This window comes from Pteropus alecto, unplaced genomic scaffold (assembly GCF_000325575.1).
Source record: "Pteropus alecto unplaced genomic scaffold, ASM32557v1 scaffold157, whole genome shotgun sequence".
Classification (NCBI taxonomy): Eukaryota; Metazoa; Chordata; class Mammalia; order Chiroptera; family Pteropodidae; genus Pteropus; species Pteropus alecto.
In genome coordinates this window covers 2967095-2982201 of record NW_006440626.1, presented here as the reverse complement: position 1 = coordinate 2982201, position 15107 = coordinate 2967095, and the positions used below count along the sequence as shown (strand labels likewise).

Below are 15107 nucleotides of genomic sequence, written 5' to 3'. Positions count from 1 at the left end.
TCGTTTCTCTCTTCCTGAGCATATTTTCATTCTCCACCTCACACTGTAGTCTATCATTTTTTCTAGTTTGCCATATACACATATAGCCATTATATACTGTCCAATTTTTCATGTTTTTGAACCTCACATAAGTAAAATCATCTGGTTTGTATTTTTGTGTGACTGGCTTTTTTCATGTATCATAATTTTGAGACTCATCCGCACCGAAATGCATAACTATAGCTCAGTAATCTGCACCACTGTGTTTTGGGATCCATTTTATGCACATCCTTAACGTATTTATCTATTCTACTGAAGATGGGCCGTTTTTGTTATTTCCTAAGAGTTCTTTTTTTTTTAACACCTACAGCACCTGGTCTTCTTAGGTGGTCTCCCATCCAAGTACTAACCAGGCCCAACCCTGCTTAGCTTCTGAGATCAGACAGGATCGGGCTTGTTCAGGGTGGCATGGCCATAGACAAATTATGGGTTTTAAAATAAGGATACCCTAACTCAAAAAATGACAGAGGTTTTGGAAACATGGATAGACGGCATCATCCCTACAGCTCTTGTCCCTGGACCCTGCAGGCAGGGGAGGGGCCCAGGAGACTGAGGTGCTGGCTCTTGGAATTGCCCAGCAAAGAGGCTTTCAAAATCTTTCTTGGTCTTTCCTCACAGACATTTACCTTCAGGTACGTGAGGGTCCCAGCCCTCCCATTGATCTCCCTTCCCCAACCTGCCTCCACTGTGGTGGTGCTTTCCAGTGGGCCCGTGGTGGCCACAGCCAGCATTCTGCCGCCCTGGTGTCAGCCATGGTCCTTGTCTTTCCACAGAGCTACTTTCTCAGTCGAGCCCAGAGTCTGTGTGGCCCCGAGCACAGCACTGTCCCTGACTCACTGCGCTGGCTCTGTCACCCTCTGGGCCAGAAGTTTTTCATGGAGCGGAGCTGGTCAGTGAAGTCGGCTGCCAAGGAGAGTCTCTACTGTGCCCAGAGGAACCCAGGTGAGAATACCTTTGCAGCCACTTGGAACTGGAGAATGACATGAGAGCCACCAGGACTGCAGGGGGATTGTGCTTCGGACACATGGAGACTCATGCTGTCCCAGTCTCATTTTCCCCGGAGCTCAGGGGGGTCATGACCCTGGTCAGCCACTGAGCTGGGTTTGCAGCTCGCCTCTGACATTCAAAGCCCACACTCTTTACACCAGTCAGGCCATGGTCCTGCCCTTGTTCTGGGCGCTTTGGAGACACAGAGGGTGGAGTTGCCTTTGCTGGCCCGAGTCCCACTGGAAAGCAGACAGACATGTACGGAGCAGTTAGGGAACAATAGGCGACAGGCGGTCATCAAGTGCTCAGAGTGGTGGCAAGGACAGGGCTCCGGGCGTCGGGAGGAGACACTGGCTTACTGTCCCTGGTGTTTGACAGTGATTGGAGTCGACTCACCCAGGCTCAGAGCAGTAGTTAGAGCGGACGGGTTGACTCAGACTTGAGTAGCCAGTGGCTTTCTGCTTTCTGCTTTCTGCGTGCCTTTCCCCTTCACACTGGGGGTCTGGAGAGAGTGAGTGAGGCACGTTCCACAGGTACAGGCGTGTGTGTCAAACATCTGAGGGGGGTCTGCTCTCCTTTTTATAAAAATAACTTTATCGCTTACTAGAAGAGTGGTGTGCAGCCCCAGAAAGTACGAGTGAAAGCAAAAGCCCCTCCCCACTGTGTGCTTTGTCCGCACCTAGACTCTCGCTGGCTTTCTTGCCTCATGCAGGCTCTGGTTCTAGGCCTTGTCACCCAGAATGTGTTCATAAGTGTCCTGCCTCCTTGTTCTTGTCTGATTGAGGCCCATACATCTGCACGTGTAGGGGAGAGGGAAGGGGTTGGTGAGACCCCACTTTGGGTCTGCCAGTGGGGGACTTGGTGACAGTTAGCTGTTGCAAATATTGCAAGGCCTCTTGTTTATTAATCAGCTTGGCCAGACTATCACTGGCCACAAGTCCCATAACGAGGCTCTGTAAAGCAGGAGCAGGGTCTTCCTTGCCATGTCAAGGCAGCAGCCACCTCTTTTTCTACCTCAGCTGGCTGTCCTCCTGAGCCACACGGAGAAGAGGTAGCTTCTGAGACTTGGGGGAGCCGTTTTCTGTCTTCTGACATGGCTTGCGGCCACCACTTTACAGCCTCCAGCCTTGAATGGAAGTGCTCAGCTCTGTGCCAAGATACACATACACAGAGTCCAGAACCTTCCAACCCTTTAACAAGGCAGTTCTGGGGTTTGGTTGAGAAGGGTGTGATCCCCATTCAGAGGGGATAGCTGTATCTTGGGTTCCTCTCCTCACCGTCTGTTTTCTGTATAAAGACAAAACGGGCTCATAAGAAAGACTACTTTGATCCTTCTCCTGGCCCTCCTCTTCTTCAGCCGACCCCGTCGCCCAGGTCCACCAGGCCTTCTGCAAGAACCTTCTGGAGCAAGCCGTGGAGTCCTTGGTGAAGCCTCAGGCCAAGAAGAAGGCTGGAGACCAGGAAGATGACAGCTGGTAATGTCCTTGCATTGGGCTGTCTGTCCAGGAAGATTGAGGACAGCTGTGAGGCCCGCGCTCCCCGGAGACGAGCCGTAGTGTAGGGTCTGCAGAAAACAGAGTGTCCCTTTTCATCTATTCCTTCAGCCTGGCCTCTGCTCTTTTCTCCCAGAACAAATATGTCACTTTCCCCGCTTTTTTCCTTTTTACCCATCCCTTTGGCAAGTGGAGTCAGTTCTTGGAGCAGGTCAGGGATTTGATTGACTTGTTGGGATGAAGAGAGGCGACTGTGCAGGGGGTAGGAATGGAATATGAAGAGCTTAGCAGAAGGCAGCCACCTCTGGCCTGGACATCTTGGGGACCCAGACCTTTACTGAATGTGCCAGACAGTTTTTATTCTTAAGTAGTTATTAAGCACAGTCTTTCCTTCACAGGGTAAATAGGACCTGAGAGGCAGACAGGTGCCAAAGTCACTCTCGTACAAGGCCCAGGTCCTGACTGAGTGCACTTGAGTGGCAAGGGGAGGGCACTTCTGCCCTGGAGATCAGAAAAGTTCTGGGAGAGATGACATTTGAATTGGGCCTTGAGGGGAGGAGTCACGTTTTGGGGCAGGCAGTGGGAAGAGTTTCAGGAACATTCGAAGAAGGAAGGCCTGTGGAGAGTGTGAATGGCATAGGGAGCAGAGATCGGGGTATGCCTGGCATGGTGGGGGAGAAGGGGCCAGAAATGTCCATTGGGTGTCAGAGCCGGAGGATTGAACAGCCAGGCCACGAGCGTGGTCCTTGTGTGTACATTTCGATGTACATGGGACCCTTTCTTATCTCTCTAGTGAATTCTCCAGTGCCCTGGAGTACCTGAAATTACTTAATTCTTCTGTGGATTCGGTGGGGGTTATGGCCCCACCCTCCTCCAGCAGCTCCGTGCTCAAGTCAGCCCTTGGTAAGTGTCTTGCAAGGTGGCCCCACTGGCCTCAAGCTGCTCGATCCTGTCCTTCACAGTCCCTTTGTCCCAGGGGCCAGGGCTAGTTGTGAGTACACATTCAAGAATCTTCTCTGAATCTGAGGTTTATATGTACATCTCCCCCAAAGCCCTGACCACAGCTGCCCCGCTGCTGGGGTTAGGAAATAATGATTCTCCTAGAAGTGGGGTGATGAACAAGTTAATGTCTTCCCCAGACCCTAGATGCTTGACAGGTCAGCAGCCTCCCCAGTGCTTAGAACAGGCAGCAAGTAGTCCAGGCACCGGGGCTGGTGGGCACTCAATTTTTTAGACACAACAGCTCCTGCTGACGTTGGCCTTGGGTCTGACACACTGATGAAGAGACTTTTCATCTGGGTGTTTCCAAAGTCCGGCTCCAGCTACCCTTGGGTGACACAGTGCAGCCTCCTGACCGAATTGGCACTGGGACCTTCTTTACCTCTGTCCCTAAACTGCCATCAGGGTGAAGACACGTCAGCTGCCAATTCTTGGGTTTCGGAGGCCTCTGGGAAAAAGAGGGTGTCAAGCTCCCTTCTAGTCACTCTCCCAAGGGAGGGAAGGACCCCAGAAAAGCAGCCACCCCATGATGACCGCTGACCTCGTGGCCTGTCTTTATTCCAGACCTGAGAACACGCTCTTAGGCACTCTTTTTTTAAAACATCCATCCCACTGGCATCTCAAGATCATTGGTATTATAACTTTGCAGCTGAGAAAACTAAGCCTCAGCGAGAAAAAGACTGAAAAGGTTCTGACATGAGCCTGTTCCCACAGAAACTTTGGAAACGCTGTTTGCCGTGGCTGTTGGAAGTTTCGGTTATTTCCAGCTTTTTCCTTAAAAAAAAAAAAGCACTACAATGAACATTTTTGTTGAACTTTTTTTTCTCAATTTAGGCGAATTTCTTTGTGATAGATTGCCCAAATTGGGATTACTAGGTTAATAGGAGTGAGCATTTTTAAGGCTCTTGATACGTATTGCCAAAAGGTGCTAGTTGACGGTTCCACCAGAAATTTGTGAGGGTCACAGAGGGCCCTGGCCCATCGCCAGAAGGTAAAGACGCCATGTGCCACGTGGGGATTGGGTGCAGCCACCTGGGCTAAGCACCGCAGGTCTGGTTTCCGTGGCTGCTGGAGTGACATTTGATACTGTTCTCCCCCTAGGTCCAGATGTCATCTGTCGTTGGTGGACATCTGCGATCACAATGGCCATCAGTTGGCTCCAGGGAGATGATGCAGCTGTACGTGCTCATTTTACCGAAGTAGAGCGTGTCCCCAAGGCCCTAGAAGTGACTGAGTACGTAAGCCTCCTTGATCACTTACTTATTTCTCTTCAGGGAAATCCCAGATGCTGGGTGTGCCAGGCTTGCTTGTCTGGGTTAGCAGGAGGGAGCAGGAGAGAGCAGGCCTGGGCGGCCATCGGGGTGAAGGGTCAGGCAGCCTGGGGACCACACGAGAGATGGAGAGAAAGTGAGGAGAAAACGAGCTTGGCAAGCACAGCTGTCATGTGCGCTGTCCCAGCAGCTGTCAGTGCTGCTTCCAGGGCCTCCTCCCACAGCCTCCGTGGAGTCACAAACCTGTGACAGGCCAGGAGAGTGGTATGGCTCCTGGCATCTTCAGAAGCTCATGGTGGAGCCAGGCAGTGGGGGTGATGGCTCGCATCCAGCGCTAGGCTTATGAGGGCCCAAGGATCCTTCACTCATGTCCTCTCAGCCACCCACTACCCCCATCAGTCTGTCACTCAGAGGCCTTTAGCACAGGCGTAGCCAGAGAGTCTTCGACGTCCCCCTATGGGGACTCCTACCTGCGGGCGTTTGGCCTGTAGTCATGGCAGCCCCGCCGGCCACCACCCTAGCTGTTTCTAACTGGGTCTGCGTCCTTAACCTCTGCCACTGGAGGGAGAGTGTAAAATGCTCCCAGGGCAGAAAGGCCCCACGAGGTCTACACCTCAGAGCCAAGGCTGCAGCATTTCCCGTCAAGCAGACTCCTAGGCAGGGGGCCAAAGGAAGCTAAGAAAAGTGGGGGTAGGCAGGTTCCCTAAAGTAGGTCTGAAACCCCAATTTCATTTAACCCATTTTTAAGCACCCTGACCAGTGAGCACCCCCCTGCGTGTGTCTCTCATCTAACACTCCTGAGGAAACTGAGGTGTGGCAGGTAAATTGTCTAACATCACCTCACTTCTAAGCAGTAGAGCTCGGCATGCCCCTGAGATCCTCAGCAGGCATTCCCGCCCCCTGAATTCTGTCATTCTGGGGTCCCTTTGCTCTTTAGGAACAGCGATGCTGTGAGAACCCTCCCCCAACCTCCCCGTCCTCTCCTCAGTCCGCTCTGTGAAAAGAAGCAAAGTTTCTCCAGGGAGTTTAATAGCAGCTTCTGGGGCAATGGCCCCTCAGAGAGCAGGTGGAGTAATGAGGCCAACGCTCTTTGTCACTGCAGGTAGCAGCAAGTGGTACTGTGGCCACTTGACAGATGAGGAAACTGAGGACCTTGTTTGACCATAACTGACCCTGCAGCTCGCTCTCCCTCCACCCTCCTCCCTCCTCACTTCCTCCTCCCCAGACCCTCTGGCTCCTGGGTATTCTCACAAGCATCAGACACTGGGCCCCTTTGTACGTGCTGCTCCTCAGCCTGGGACCCTCAGCTCACTCCCCCAGTTCCTTCAGGTCTCGGCTCAAATGTTCCCTTTCCAGAAAGGACATCCTTGACTGTTCCTTATAAATGCCACCCCTTTCCTCTGCATGACTTTCTTCCATGGTACTTGCATTGCTTGCCATTGTATAATCAGCACTTGATGTATTTATTGTCTGACTCTCTCACTAGAGAGTGAGTGCCCGAAGGAGGTGCTGTCGGGGCAGGGAGCCCACCCTCGCTCAGGGCTGGCATTTCAGACCTGCAGCTGGGGACCTGGAACCACTATGGCATCATTCAGTCTCCAGACCTATGTGTCACGGCAGCGTGGGGTATAGTGGTCAGCAGTTTGGGCTCTTCCTCAAGTTACTCTTCAAGGCGACAGGTACTGACCTCCTGCCTCTCGCCTTCCTCACACCACTCAGGAGCGCCCTGGTGAAGGCCGTCTTCCACACCTGCAGAGCCATGCACGCCTCGCTCCCTGGGAAGGCGGATGGGCAGCAGAGTTCCTTCTGCCACAGCGAGAGGGCCAGCGGCCACCTGTGGAGCAGCCTCAACGTCAGCGAGGCCACTTGCGACCCCGCCCTCAACCAGGTGAGTGGGGGCTTTTCTGGCCCCTCCTGGAGGGACTCAGCTCTGGTGGGTAAGAATACTCTGACCCTCTGTGAGCTTACCCATTGGGGGGCTGTCTGAGAGACAGACCAGGCGAGCAGCTCCCATCCCCAAACGTAGCCTATTGGCTCAGGTGGGCTCCCTGTTTAGTCCTTGGGGCAGGCGTGTCCCACCTACACCTTTTCTGGGCCCTCTGAGCGCCAGATCCTGTGGGCCAGGGCTTTGCCTTTGCTCCGGGCAGCTCACGCGACTCCCCAGGCCCCTGCAGGCCAGCCACGCGCTCCTAGCGGGCAGCCGTGGTGCATTGTAGTTGCATTGCATGTTCTGGTGGTACCCATGCAGTGTTTCCACAGTGCATCACAGAGGCCCGCCCGGTCTTCGACAGACTTCCCACCCAGGCCTTGTCAGAGGGCACTGCTGCGTCTGACGCATGGTCACGCCAGGGGAAGGGGGAGGAGTGCCTGCAGCTGGAGGAACAACATCCTCTGCTCTCGGGGGCAGGGGGCGTGGTTTCATTCCAGAAAGGAAGACTGTCCTGGAGGGTCAGACTCTGAGCCCCTCACTCGGGTTTGGCCCCAGTGGCTAGGCTGGCACTTCTGGCTAGAGGTTGCCAGTGGCCCAGGGCAGCACGCCAGCCGTACAGGACAGGCAGTGTACAGAATGGGCCAAGACCAAAGCCTGTGGGGGAGCCACATCTCACTTTGTGCCTTTCCCCTGCTGGTCTCCTGTAGTATTTGTCTTCACGAGAGAACCAGTCTCAGCTGGATTTGAGGAATGAGAGAGGCTGTGGGCACCGTTGGGACCACACTCCTGGGTGACGGTTCTGTGTGAGAGAATGTGCCTACAAGAGGGAGACCCCAGGGAGCCTGGTGACTCAGAATCCAGCCCCAGGTCCCTGCCCCCACCCAAAGGTGCTCCCCCAGTGCATACCTCTAGAAGCGCCAAGTTTTGTTCAAGGTCTCAGGGTGGGGGGTGCTCATCTATGTCCCTTTGAGGCTGTCGGCAGCCAGAAAACAGTGTGGTAAGGGTCAGAGCACTGAGCAGTCATGAGGCGGGATCCAGGGAGGCCAGGGGTGGCACTATGCCCCAGATCAAGCACCTTGGAGAGGGGCAGAGCCTGGCTGGGCGAGAGGCGGAGTGGCCTGGGGAGCCCACCTGGACCTGAGGGCCGCGTGGGACCTAATCTCGAAAAAGAGTCACTGTCTTCTTGTTCTCACTGCTGCCTGGTGCTGATGGCTTCAGGAGCCAGGTGGGCGGCCCAGCCACGTCGGTGCCACGCAGCGAGCACACGAGGCCAGGCAGGCGGCACCCATGCCTAATAGCAGCCAGTGTTGACTGACTGCTCCTGAGGGCCAGGCATGGTGCCCACGTGGTGCGTTCATGGCATGCTGACAACAGCCCCATTGGACCTATTTTGTGGATGAGGAAACCGAGGTTCAGTCATGTGCCAGGGTCATGTAGCTAATCAGTGACAAAACTGAAGTGATCCAGGTCAGCGGTTCTAAACCCGAGCATTAGCTGCTCTGCGGTTCTACCTTCTTGGGCTCCTGTCTCCCCGCCCCAGAGGCCATGGAGGCAGAGCCTTGGCTGCCCTCTGCTGCGGTGAGCCTCCCCTGCCCTCCTTCCCCTCCCCCATCTCCAAGCCACACTGCCGCTTCAGGCTTTTCCATTCCACTAGAGGAGCAAGGGCCATGGCACCTTTAGGCCAGCCATGAGGTGGGAAGAACCTGTGACTTCCCATCAGGCCTGTGAGGGTTTATTCCTACCTCTGCCACTGCGTCCCTACACAAGCTACTTCCTCTCTGAGTCTCAGCGTCCTCATCTGCAGAACGAGAACAGATCTCACCTGGGGCCGTAGAAAGATCAGATGCCATGAGTCTGAGTTCGTTCTTTAGCTGTTCTCCTGTTCCCTGTGGAGTGTTTTCCAGGCCGCCCCATCTGGGGCTCTCCACTTCCCCTCAGAGCTGCTGATTGTTGGGCTGGGGCGGGCTTGGTAGATGCTGGGACCCCTGTCCCAGCAATAGGCTCATTACCTGTCTCCTCCCCAATGGCCCACCCCACAGGTGGTCCAGCTGCTGACTTGTGACCTGCTGCTGTCACTGCGGACTACACTCTGGCAAAAGCAGGCAGGAGCCAGCCAGGCCCTGGGTGAGACCTACCATGCATCGGGCGCTGAGCTGGCTGGCTTCCAGCGGGACCTGGGCAGCCTGCGCAGGCTGGCACACAGCTTCCGCCCAGCCTACCACAAGGTGAGGCCCCGCTAGCTGGTGGGGGAGGGCAGACCGGGGCCGCAGGACCCAGCACAGCAGCAACGTGGGGTCGCGAAGGTAAGTACTACGGGAGACCAGCTCGTTGACCTGTCAAGCACTGGGTTGAGTGCCACGTATCCTTTTGTTTGGCTCCTCTTGGTAGAATATCTGCTGTGTACCGGCCCTGGAGTGTGGTGGTGAGCAGGCCACGTGGCTCCCAGACAGAGGGGCTGGCAGCTCACAGCTCAGTGCTGGGATGGGAGGGGCTCCTGGCCCCATCTGGAGTCCGGTGGGAAGGACACAAGGGAGCTCTACTCTGGCTTTCATAGCTGGCACGGTCTCCTTGGAACTGCATTTGTCCCTTTTTCTGGGCTGTTGGGCGCTTAGTTTCTGCAGCCTGACTGTCCACGTAGCATGGTCATGGCCACAGGATCTGAGACAGGTCTGCGAGCGCAGTCATATCCCTGGACTCACTGGATTTAAGTCACTTCCTTGTTTTATTTGTACTGCTAATTAGAGTAATGTACTTTACATATTTTTGCCTGAATTATTTTCAGAAACTTGAAGTGAGGCCAGAGTGTTAGTGGTGGGGAAGGGCATGAAGGAGAAGGGCTCGGAGTGAGGCTGCCCGTGCCCTAGGGTGCTGTGGGGCCCTCACAGGGATCGCACTGTGCCACTGTGTGCACCGAGCCAGGGCAGGCACAGCAGACAAAACGTCAGACAAGCATCAGAGAGCCACCCCTTACGGAAAAAGGAAGTGTGCCCCAAGGTTTGGTGGCTCTCTGATCTGCTCAGGGCACGGCCGGCCATTTCCATCCCTCCTCAACCTTGCTGAGAACCCTTCAGTGGCCCCCTCTGGGCTGCACTCAAGACCCTCCCCACACTAAGGTATTAAGGTATAAAAGAACTTGGAGAGTTTTAAGAAATTAGAGACCTAAGCCTGTCCCCCACTCCCGCTCGGTATCAGGGGTTAGAGAACAACACTGGTTGCTTTCACGGGGTGAGCAGGGCAGGGTAGTGTGGAGGGGAGAGTGGGTGTCGTCAGGTGGCAGATGAGCTGCTGCAGGGAGAGGCACCTGTATGTGCTGGGGCGCACGGGAGAGGGCTCCAGGGCTTGACTATGTCTCTGCTGCACCTCCCCAGGTGTTCCTGCACGAAGCCACCGTGCGCTTGATGGCAGGCGCCAGCCCCACGCGCACCCACCAGCTGCTGGAGCACAGCCTGCGGCGGCGCAGTGCTCAGAACTCCAAGCCCGGTGAGTCCTCCAGCGCCCCAGCTCAAAGGCCCGGTGTGGGCCCTGCCAAGCCAGGGAAGTGCTGTGGGAATGAGGCAAGCCCAAGGCTTGACTTGGGTCGCCCAGGACCAGGCGCAAAGGCGCTGTGGGGGTTGGGGTGGGGTGGGTCCGGAGTCAGGAGTTGGAGGTGGGGAGGGACCAGGGATGTCCCAGTGCAGGAGCTAGGGTGGAAGCACAGGTCCTAAAGCCAGACCGCAGGGGCTTCATCTCACTGCCACCACAGAAGAGGAGCCGCGTGATGCCAGCCAAGTTCATGTCATCCCACCTGTGACCCAGGGAGGACACTGGAACCTGCCTCACTGGCTGGTGTGATGACTGAATAAATGCGTCCACATCAAGCCCTTGGAGTAGCACCTGTATCCCAGTGGGCTCTCAGCGTGCAGTTTCCACATGTACCTCCTCATTCCCACAGGAGAGGCGGACGCCTGGCCCGGCCAGCGAGAGCGGGCCACTGCCATCCTGCTGGCCTGCCGCCACCTTCCCCTCTCCTTCCTCTCCTCCCCGGGCCAGCGGGCGGTGCTGCTGGCCGAAGCAGCCCGAACCCTGGAGAAGGCGGGCGACCGGCGCTCCTGCAACGACTGCCAGCAGATGATTGTCAAGCTGGGGGGTGGCACTGCCATCGCCGCCTCCTGACCACCGGGGGTCCTGCCTGCCGGGTCCTGCCCGCCTCTACCCACCATCTCTCTCTGTCTCTCTCCTCCCTCTGTCCCCCAGTCTCTTCCTGTCTCTCTCCTTCTCCGTCTCTCAGTCTCTCCCTCTGTCCCCCGCTCCTCCCTCTGTCCCCGTCTCTCCTCCGCTCTGGGAGCCGGGGGATGAGCCTTGTCCTCTGAGCTGTTGCCTGCCAAGGATCACCTCAGGCCCTCAGGCCCCTGGGCAGAGCCCCTTATAGCTTATGTGGGTAGAAGCTGGTGGGCCTGAGAGAGGAAAGACAGGGCAGGGCAGGAATTGGGGCATACTCTGACTGGATAGCAGCAGGGGGATCCCCCAAGCTGCCCAGCCCCTGTCTCTAGCCCTCCCAAGATTCTCTGAACATCTCTTTCCCCCTTTCCTGCTCCCTTGTTTTTTATCAGGCTTTTCCTCTGGGGAACATGGGTCTCTGGGCACTAGAGCACTTCACATTTGGCACTGTGCCCGGTGTGCCCTCCCCCACTTTTTATACAAATGTTTTTATATCCGTGTGCTTGGGTTTGCCGTGATGCAGAACTAAGTTGCTGCGCATCTTTATTTCTCTCCCTGGGTTAGCCCCTCCCCTGTACCTGACAAAGCCAGTTCATTGTTTTCTCTTTATTACACAGGACAGCCAGGGAAGGGAGGGAGCCCAGCCCTGGGGAGGTGGCGGAGAGACGCCTGGGGATGGATGAAATAATGTCGGCATTATTTTTTAATTTTTTAAAAAATAAACGGTATCTTATTTAATTGTACTGTTCCTTCCCACTCCCCCACGCCCTGGAATGACAGCCCAAGCTCAGGGTAGGCCCAGGGGCTGGGAGAGATGAAGTCACCCATTGGGACTAGGGCCTGGGGCCTTCAGTTCCCTCCCACCCGACTCCTACCTCCATGGTCTATTTTTATCCCTAATTCTTAACCTGAAAATAAGCCAGGGTGGCAAGGTAGGCACTGAAATAAGGTCCCTGCCTTGATGGGGATCCTGGGAGAAGTGGCCCTGCTTTTCTAGGTTCCCAGGCTTGGTGCCTCCCCTGAGGTTGTTTCTCCGGGGCCTGAGTACTGCCCGGGACACGAGAGCCTGCTGGGAGGCCGAGAGGTGCTGCCCTCCCTCCCTCCCTCCCTCCCTGTGCTTCCCACCCCCTCAGGCTGCTTGGAGCAGAGTGAGCAAGGGCCCATCACAGGTTAGGTTATACCCACAGCAAGGGCTCCCCTGATGCCAAGGGCAGGCCAGAACCAGTCAGCTTGGACCTCACCTACTTTCTTCTGCCCCTCCCCACCACTGTAATTTATAGCCCCTGGCCACCAGGTGAGCCAGCCCTGTGTCATGTGTATATACTGTGCCTTTTCTCGTTATTGTTTAGGGGTGGGAGGGATGGTTTTTCACTAAAAAGGGGGATATACCTATGGCTGCCTTGATGTGGAATCATTCACCGTGTTCTGGATATAGGTAATTCAATAAACACAGATTGGTACCACCCAGCACGAGGCGTGTGAGGGTCTGTAGTGTGATCACCATGGCAACTAGCCAGGTGGCTGCATGGCTTGGCCTCCAATGTGCCAGGGACTGAGGACAGCCCCTCCCTCTCCGCTGAGAGGCCCCGGGGGACTCCATTCGAATGGAGCTCCCTGGGCCAGGCCAGGGCCTGGGATCAAAGGTGTGGTGCTGTAGGGGTCAGAAATCACTGCATCCAAGACACAGTTGGCTCTTTGGCTGGCGGCTGCCATTCTTTGGGATTTAGGATGCTGAGCCCTCCTGTGTTCACCCCTCAGATAAATCTCATCCTTAGTGGGTAGGCCACCTCTCAGTTTCTCCATTCTCCCTAGAGGCAATGAGCTTCTGAGGAGACTCACTGGCCCGAATGTCACATCTAAATCCCACTCCTGTACTTCCCAGCTGGGTCACCTCGGGTGGGATGTTGCCTCAGCGTCCACTTGCACATGCGCAGGATGGGAACGACAGTTTCTGCCTTCGCCTACAGTCCGCATAGGTTTGTTGGCTGGTTTGAATGGGTCAGTTTATGGCAAATGCCTTGTGAGGCTGGTGAGGGCAAGACCATGAGGAGAGGGTGGGCCGGGGAGAGATGGAGTTGGGATGTCACATGGTAATGAGCTGGGGGCTGAAGTACAAGGTCACCTGTCCTGGCTGAGAAATGGGCTGAGTCCCCTGAGCTCTCTGAGCCACTCCCTTCTCTGAAGGGGAGTCATTGCAGGCCACACTGTCCCAAGGGCTAGAGCAGCTAGGAGGGGCCCAGCTGCAGCTGCTCCTTGTCCATAGTACAGTAGTATTAACAGTGGTGGCCATGCCCATGGCCTCAGCCTGGCCCCCTGGGAGGGAGATGCAGGGCTCTTGGGACTGAGAATGAGCAAAGAGGTCATGCCCACCTTCCCTGACACAGCCCAGCCAGGGCCTGCCTGCATCACCAGAATGGGGGACCGTGGGTGGCCAATGTGCCCAAGAATCTGATCCTTTTTTGAATCTCGCCTGGCTACGTGACTCAGCACCCACCCAGCCTCCCCCGGCTCTACACAGCTGCAGGGTTGGCCATGGGGCACCCCACCCCCACCCCATGAGCCATGGGGGCCCTCACTGCAGGCAGGACCATGGGCTCTGGGCCTTGGTTTCGACAGCGTTAAAGAGGTGGATCTTCCTGCAGGTGAAGAGCTGGTGGGTTTGGGAGCCTCAGGGCTCAGACAGTAGAAGGTCTGCGATTTCCTGTACCCTGGGAGTAGGGGCTCCTCCCCCACTGCTTGACACTCCACCATCAGGATCACAGTGGCAACAGAATATGGAAGAGTCCTAAACTGGAGTCAGCTGGGTGACCTTGGTAAGTTACTTAGGTCTCAAAAGCTCAATTTCCTCATCTGTAAAGCCACACACCATGGGGCTCTCGTGAGAATTAAATGAAAGAAACAGCTACAAATGGTGGCATTTGTTACTAAAACAGTATACCATCACTAGGGTACGTGGGAAACTAAGGCCCCACTGGGTGGCTTTGTTGAGGTCATCCAGTCCTCAACCTCCCCAACAGTACCTGTCACAGAGCAAGTCGATGGGTGCAAGCTGCTGGCAGTGTGCTGGGCCACAGCCAGGGACCCAGAGCCTGCCTGGTAGGAAGGGGGAGAGCCAGCATTGCCAAGCATGTATGGTGAGAGCACCCCGGTGGGGGCACTGCCAAAGCTCTGGGTCCAGCACCCCCATCCCCATTTCCCCCAGAGCAGCCACTGGGAAGAGGCTCTGCCATCCTGAGCACCAGCTGTCCAGCCGGCCCGTTGCCCACAGCCATTAGGGGGGTGGCTCTGGGCCAAGCTGGCCAAGTGGCCTGCAGGCCAGGGGTGGGCCGAGGGCCAAACTATGTCAGTGAGGGTCAGCCAGGCTCAGCCAACTCAAGCTGTAGAGTGGGTGACCCGCTGCAGGGGGCATGGACCCTCCGGGGGAACTCAGGTTTGATAGCCTTCTCCTTTCCCCTGTGCCCAGGCCTCAAGATGGTTGGGGCCTAACTGCCCCTTTCCCATGGGTCCCACTAGTGGGACATCAAGCCTGACATTCAGCTCTGAGCACCCCTTCCTACCACTTCTCCCCGGCTTCTAGAACACTGACAGCTCTCGGGAGCAGTCCTCTGCTCGTACCCATGCTGTGCCCTCTGTCCAGTCAATAACCAATGCCTCAGCCATCAGCCCAACTCAGAACCAAGCTGGGGCTCCTTTATTCTCAAGGATGGCAGCCACAGAAAAGGGTTTATTTACATGAGGAACCTGGGCCCTAGGGTCCCCAGGACAGGCCCCTTCTTAGCCCTTGCAGGCTCCAAGGCCCTAGTCCAGTTCGGGCAGGTGGAAGGGCTGGACTTAGGACAGGCGCCCCTCCTTCAGTGGCTTCAGACCCTGAACCAGGCCAATGGCAGATCCCCAGCAGACGAGGGCTCCTGGTGATGCGATGCTTCGGAAGAACCGGCAACCCCGTCTTCACACGGTTACTTCAGCTTTGCTGTTGGTGCTCAGGTGCCGGGGTCCGCGGCCCGCACAGCCGTAAAGGCCCGGGGGCTGCGGGCCGAAGGCCTCGGGCAGCTTCTCCACGCTGAACTGGCGCCGGGGAAGGTGGCCGGACCGTCGGGGCGCAGGGGAGGCCTGAACCGCCACGTGGCCGCGGGCGGGTCGAGCCGGGCGGCCTGTGGTCCAGGCCTTGCAGTGGCCGGATGCGGTGGGACC

At 56.3% G+C, this 15107-nt stretch overlaps 2 protein-coding genes and 1 pseudogene across 2 annotated transcripts in view; 1 reads left to right on the top strand and 2 right to left on the bottom strand.

The window, feature by feature from the left end:
* SREBF2 (sterol regulatory element binding transcription factor 2) overlaps positions 1-12386 on the top strand; it is a 54231-nt gene extending 41845 nt beyond the window's left edge. Inside the window, exons 12-19 of the mRNA XM_006917369.3 lie at positions 813-981; positions 2384-2501; positions 3313-3422; positions 4620-4752; positions 6509-6677; positions 8759-8944; positions 10088-10199; positions 10651-12386. Coding sequence (XP_006917431.1) covers positions 813-981; positions 2384-2501; positions 3313-3422; positions 4620-4752; positions 6509-6677; positions 8759-8944; positions 10088-10199; positions 10651-10871 — 1218 coding nt within the window. The 3' untranslated portion in view covers positions 10872-12386. The remainder of the gene's footprint in view (positions 1-812; positions 982-2383; positions 2502-3312; positions 3423-4619; positions 4753-6508; positions 6678-8758; positions 8945-10087; positions 10200-10650) is intronic.
* On the bottom strand, positions 341-459 carry LOC112484261 (annotated as a pseudogene).
* Positions 12387-14568: 2182 nt separating the features above from the next.
* The window catches only part of SHISA8 (shisa family member 8), a 5552-nt gene continuing 5013 nt past the window's right edge, over positions 14569-15107 (bottom strand). The window contains exon 5 of the mRNA XM_025050586.1: positions 14569-15107. This exon is cut by the window's right edge and continues 40 nt beyond it. Within this exon, the coding sequence (XP_024906354.1) occupies positions 14865-15107 (243 nt within the window). The 3' untranslated portion in view covers positions 14569-14864.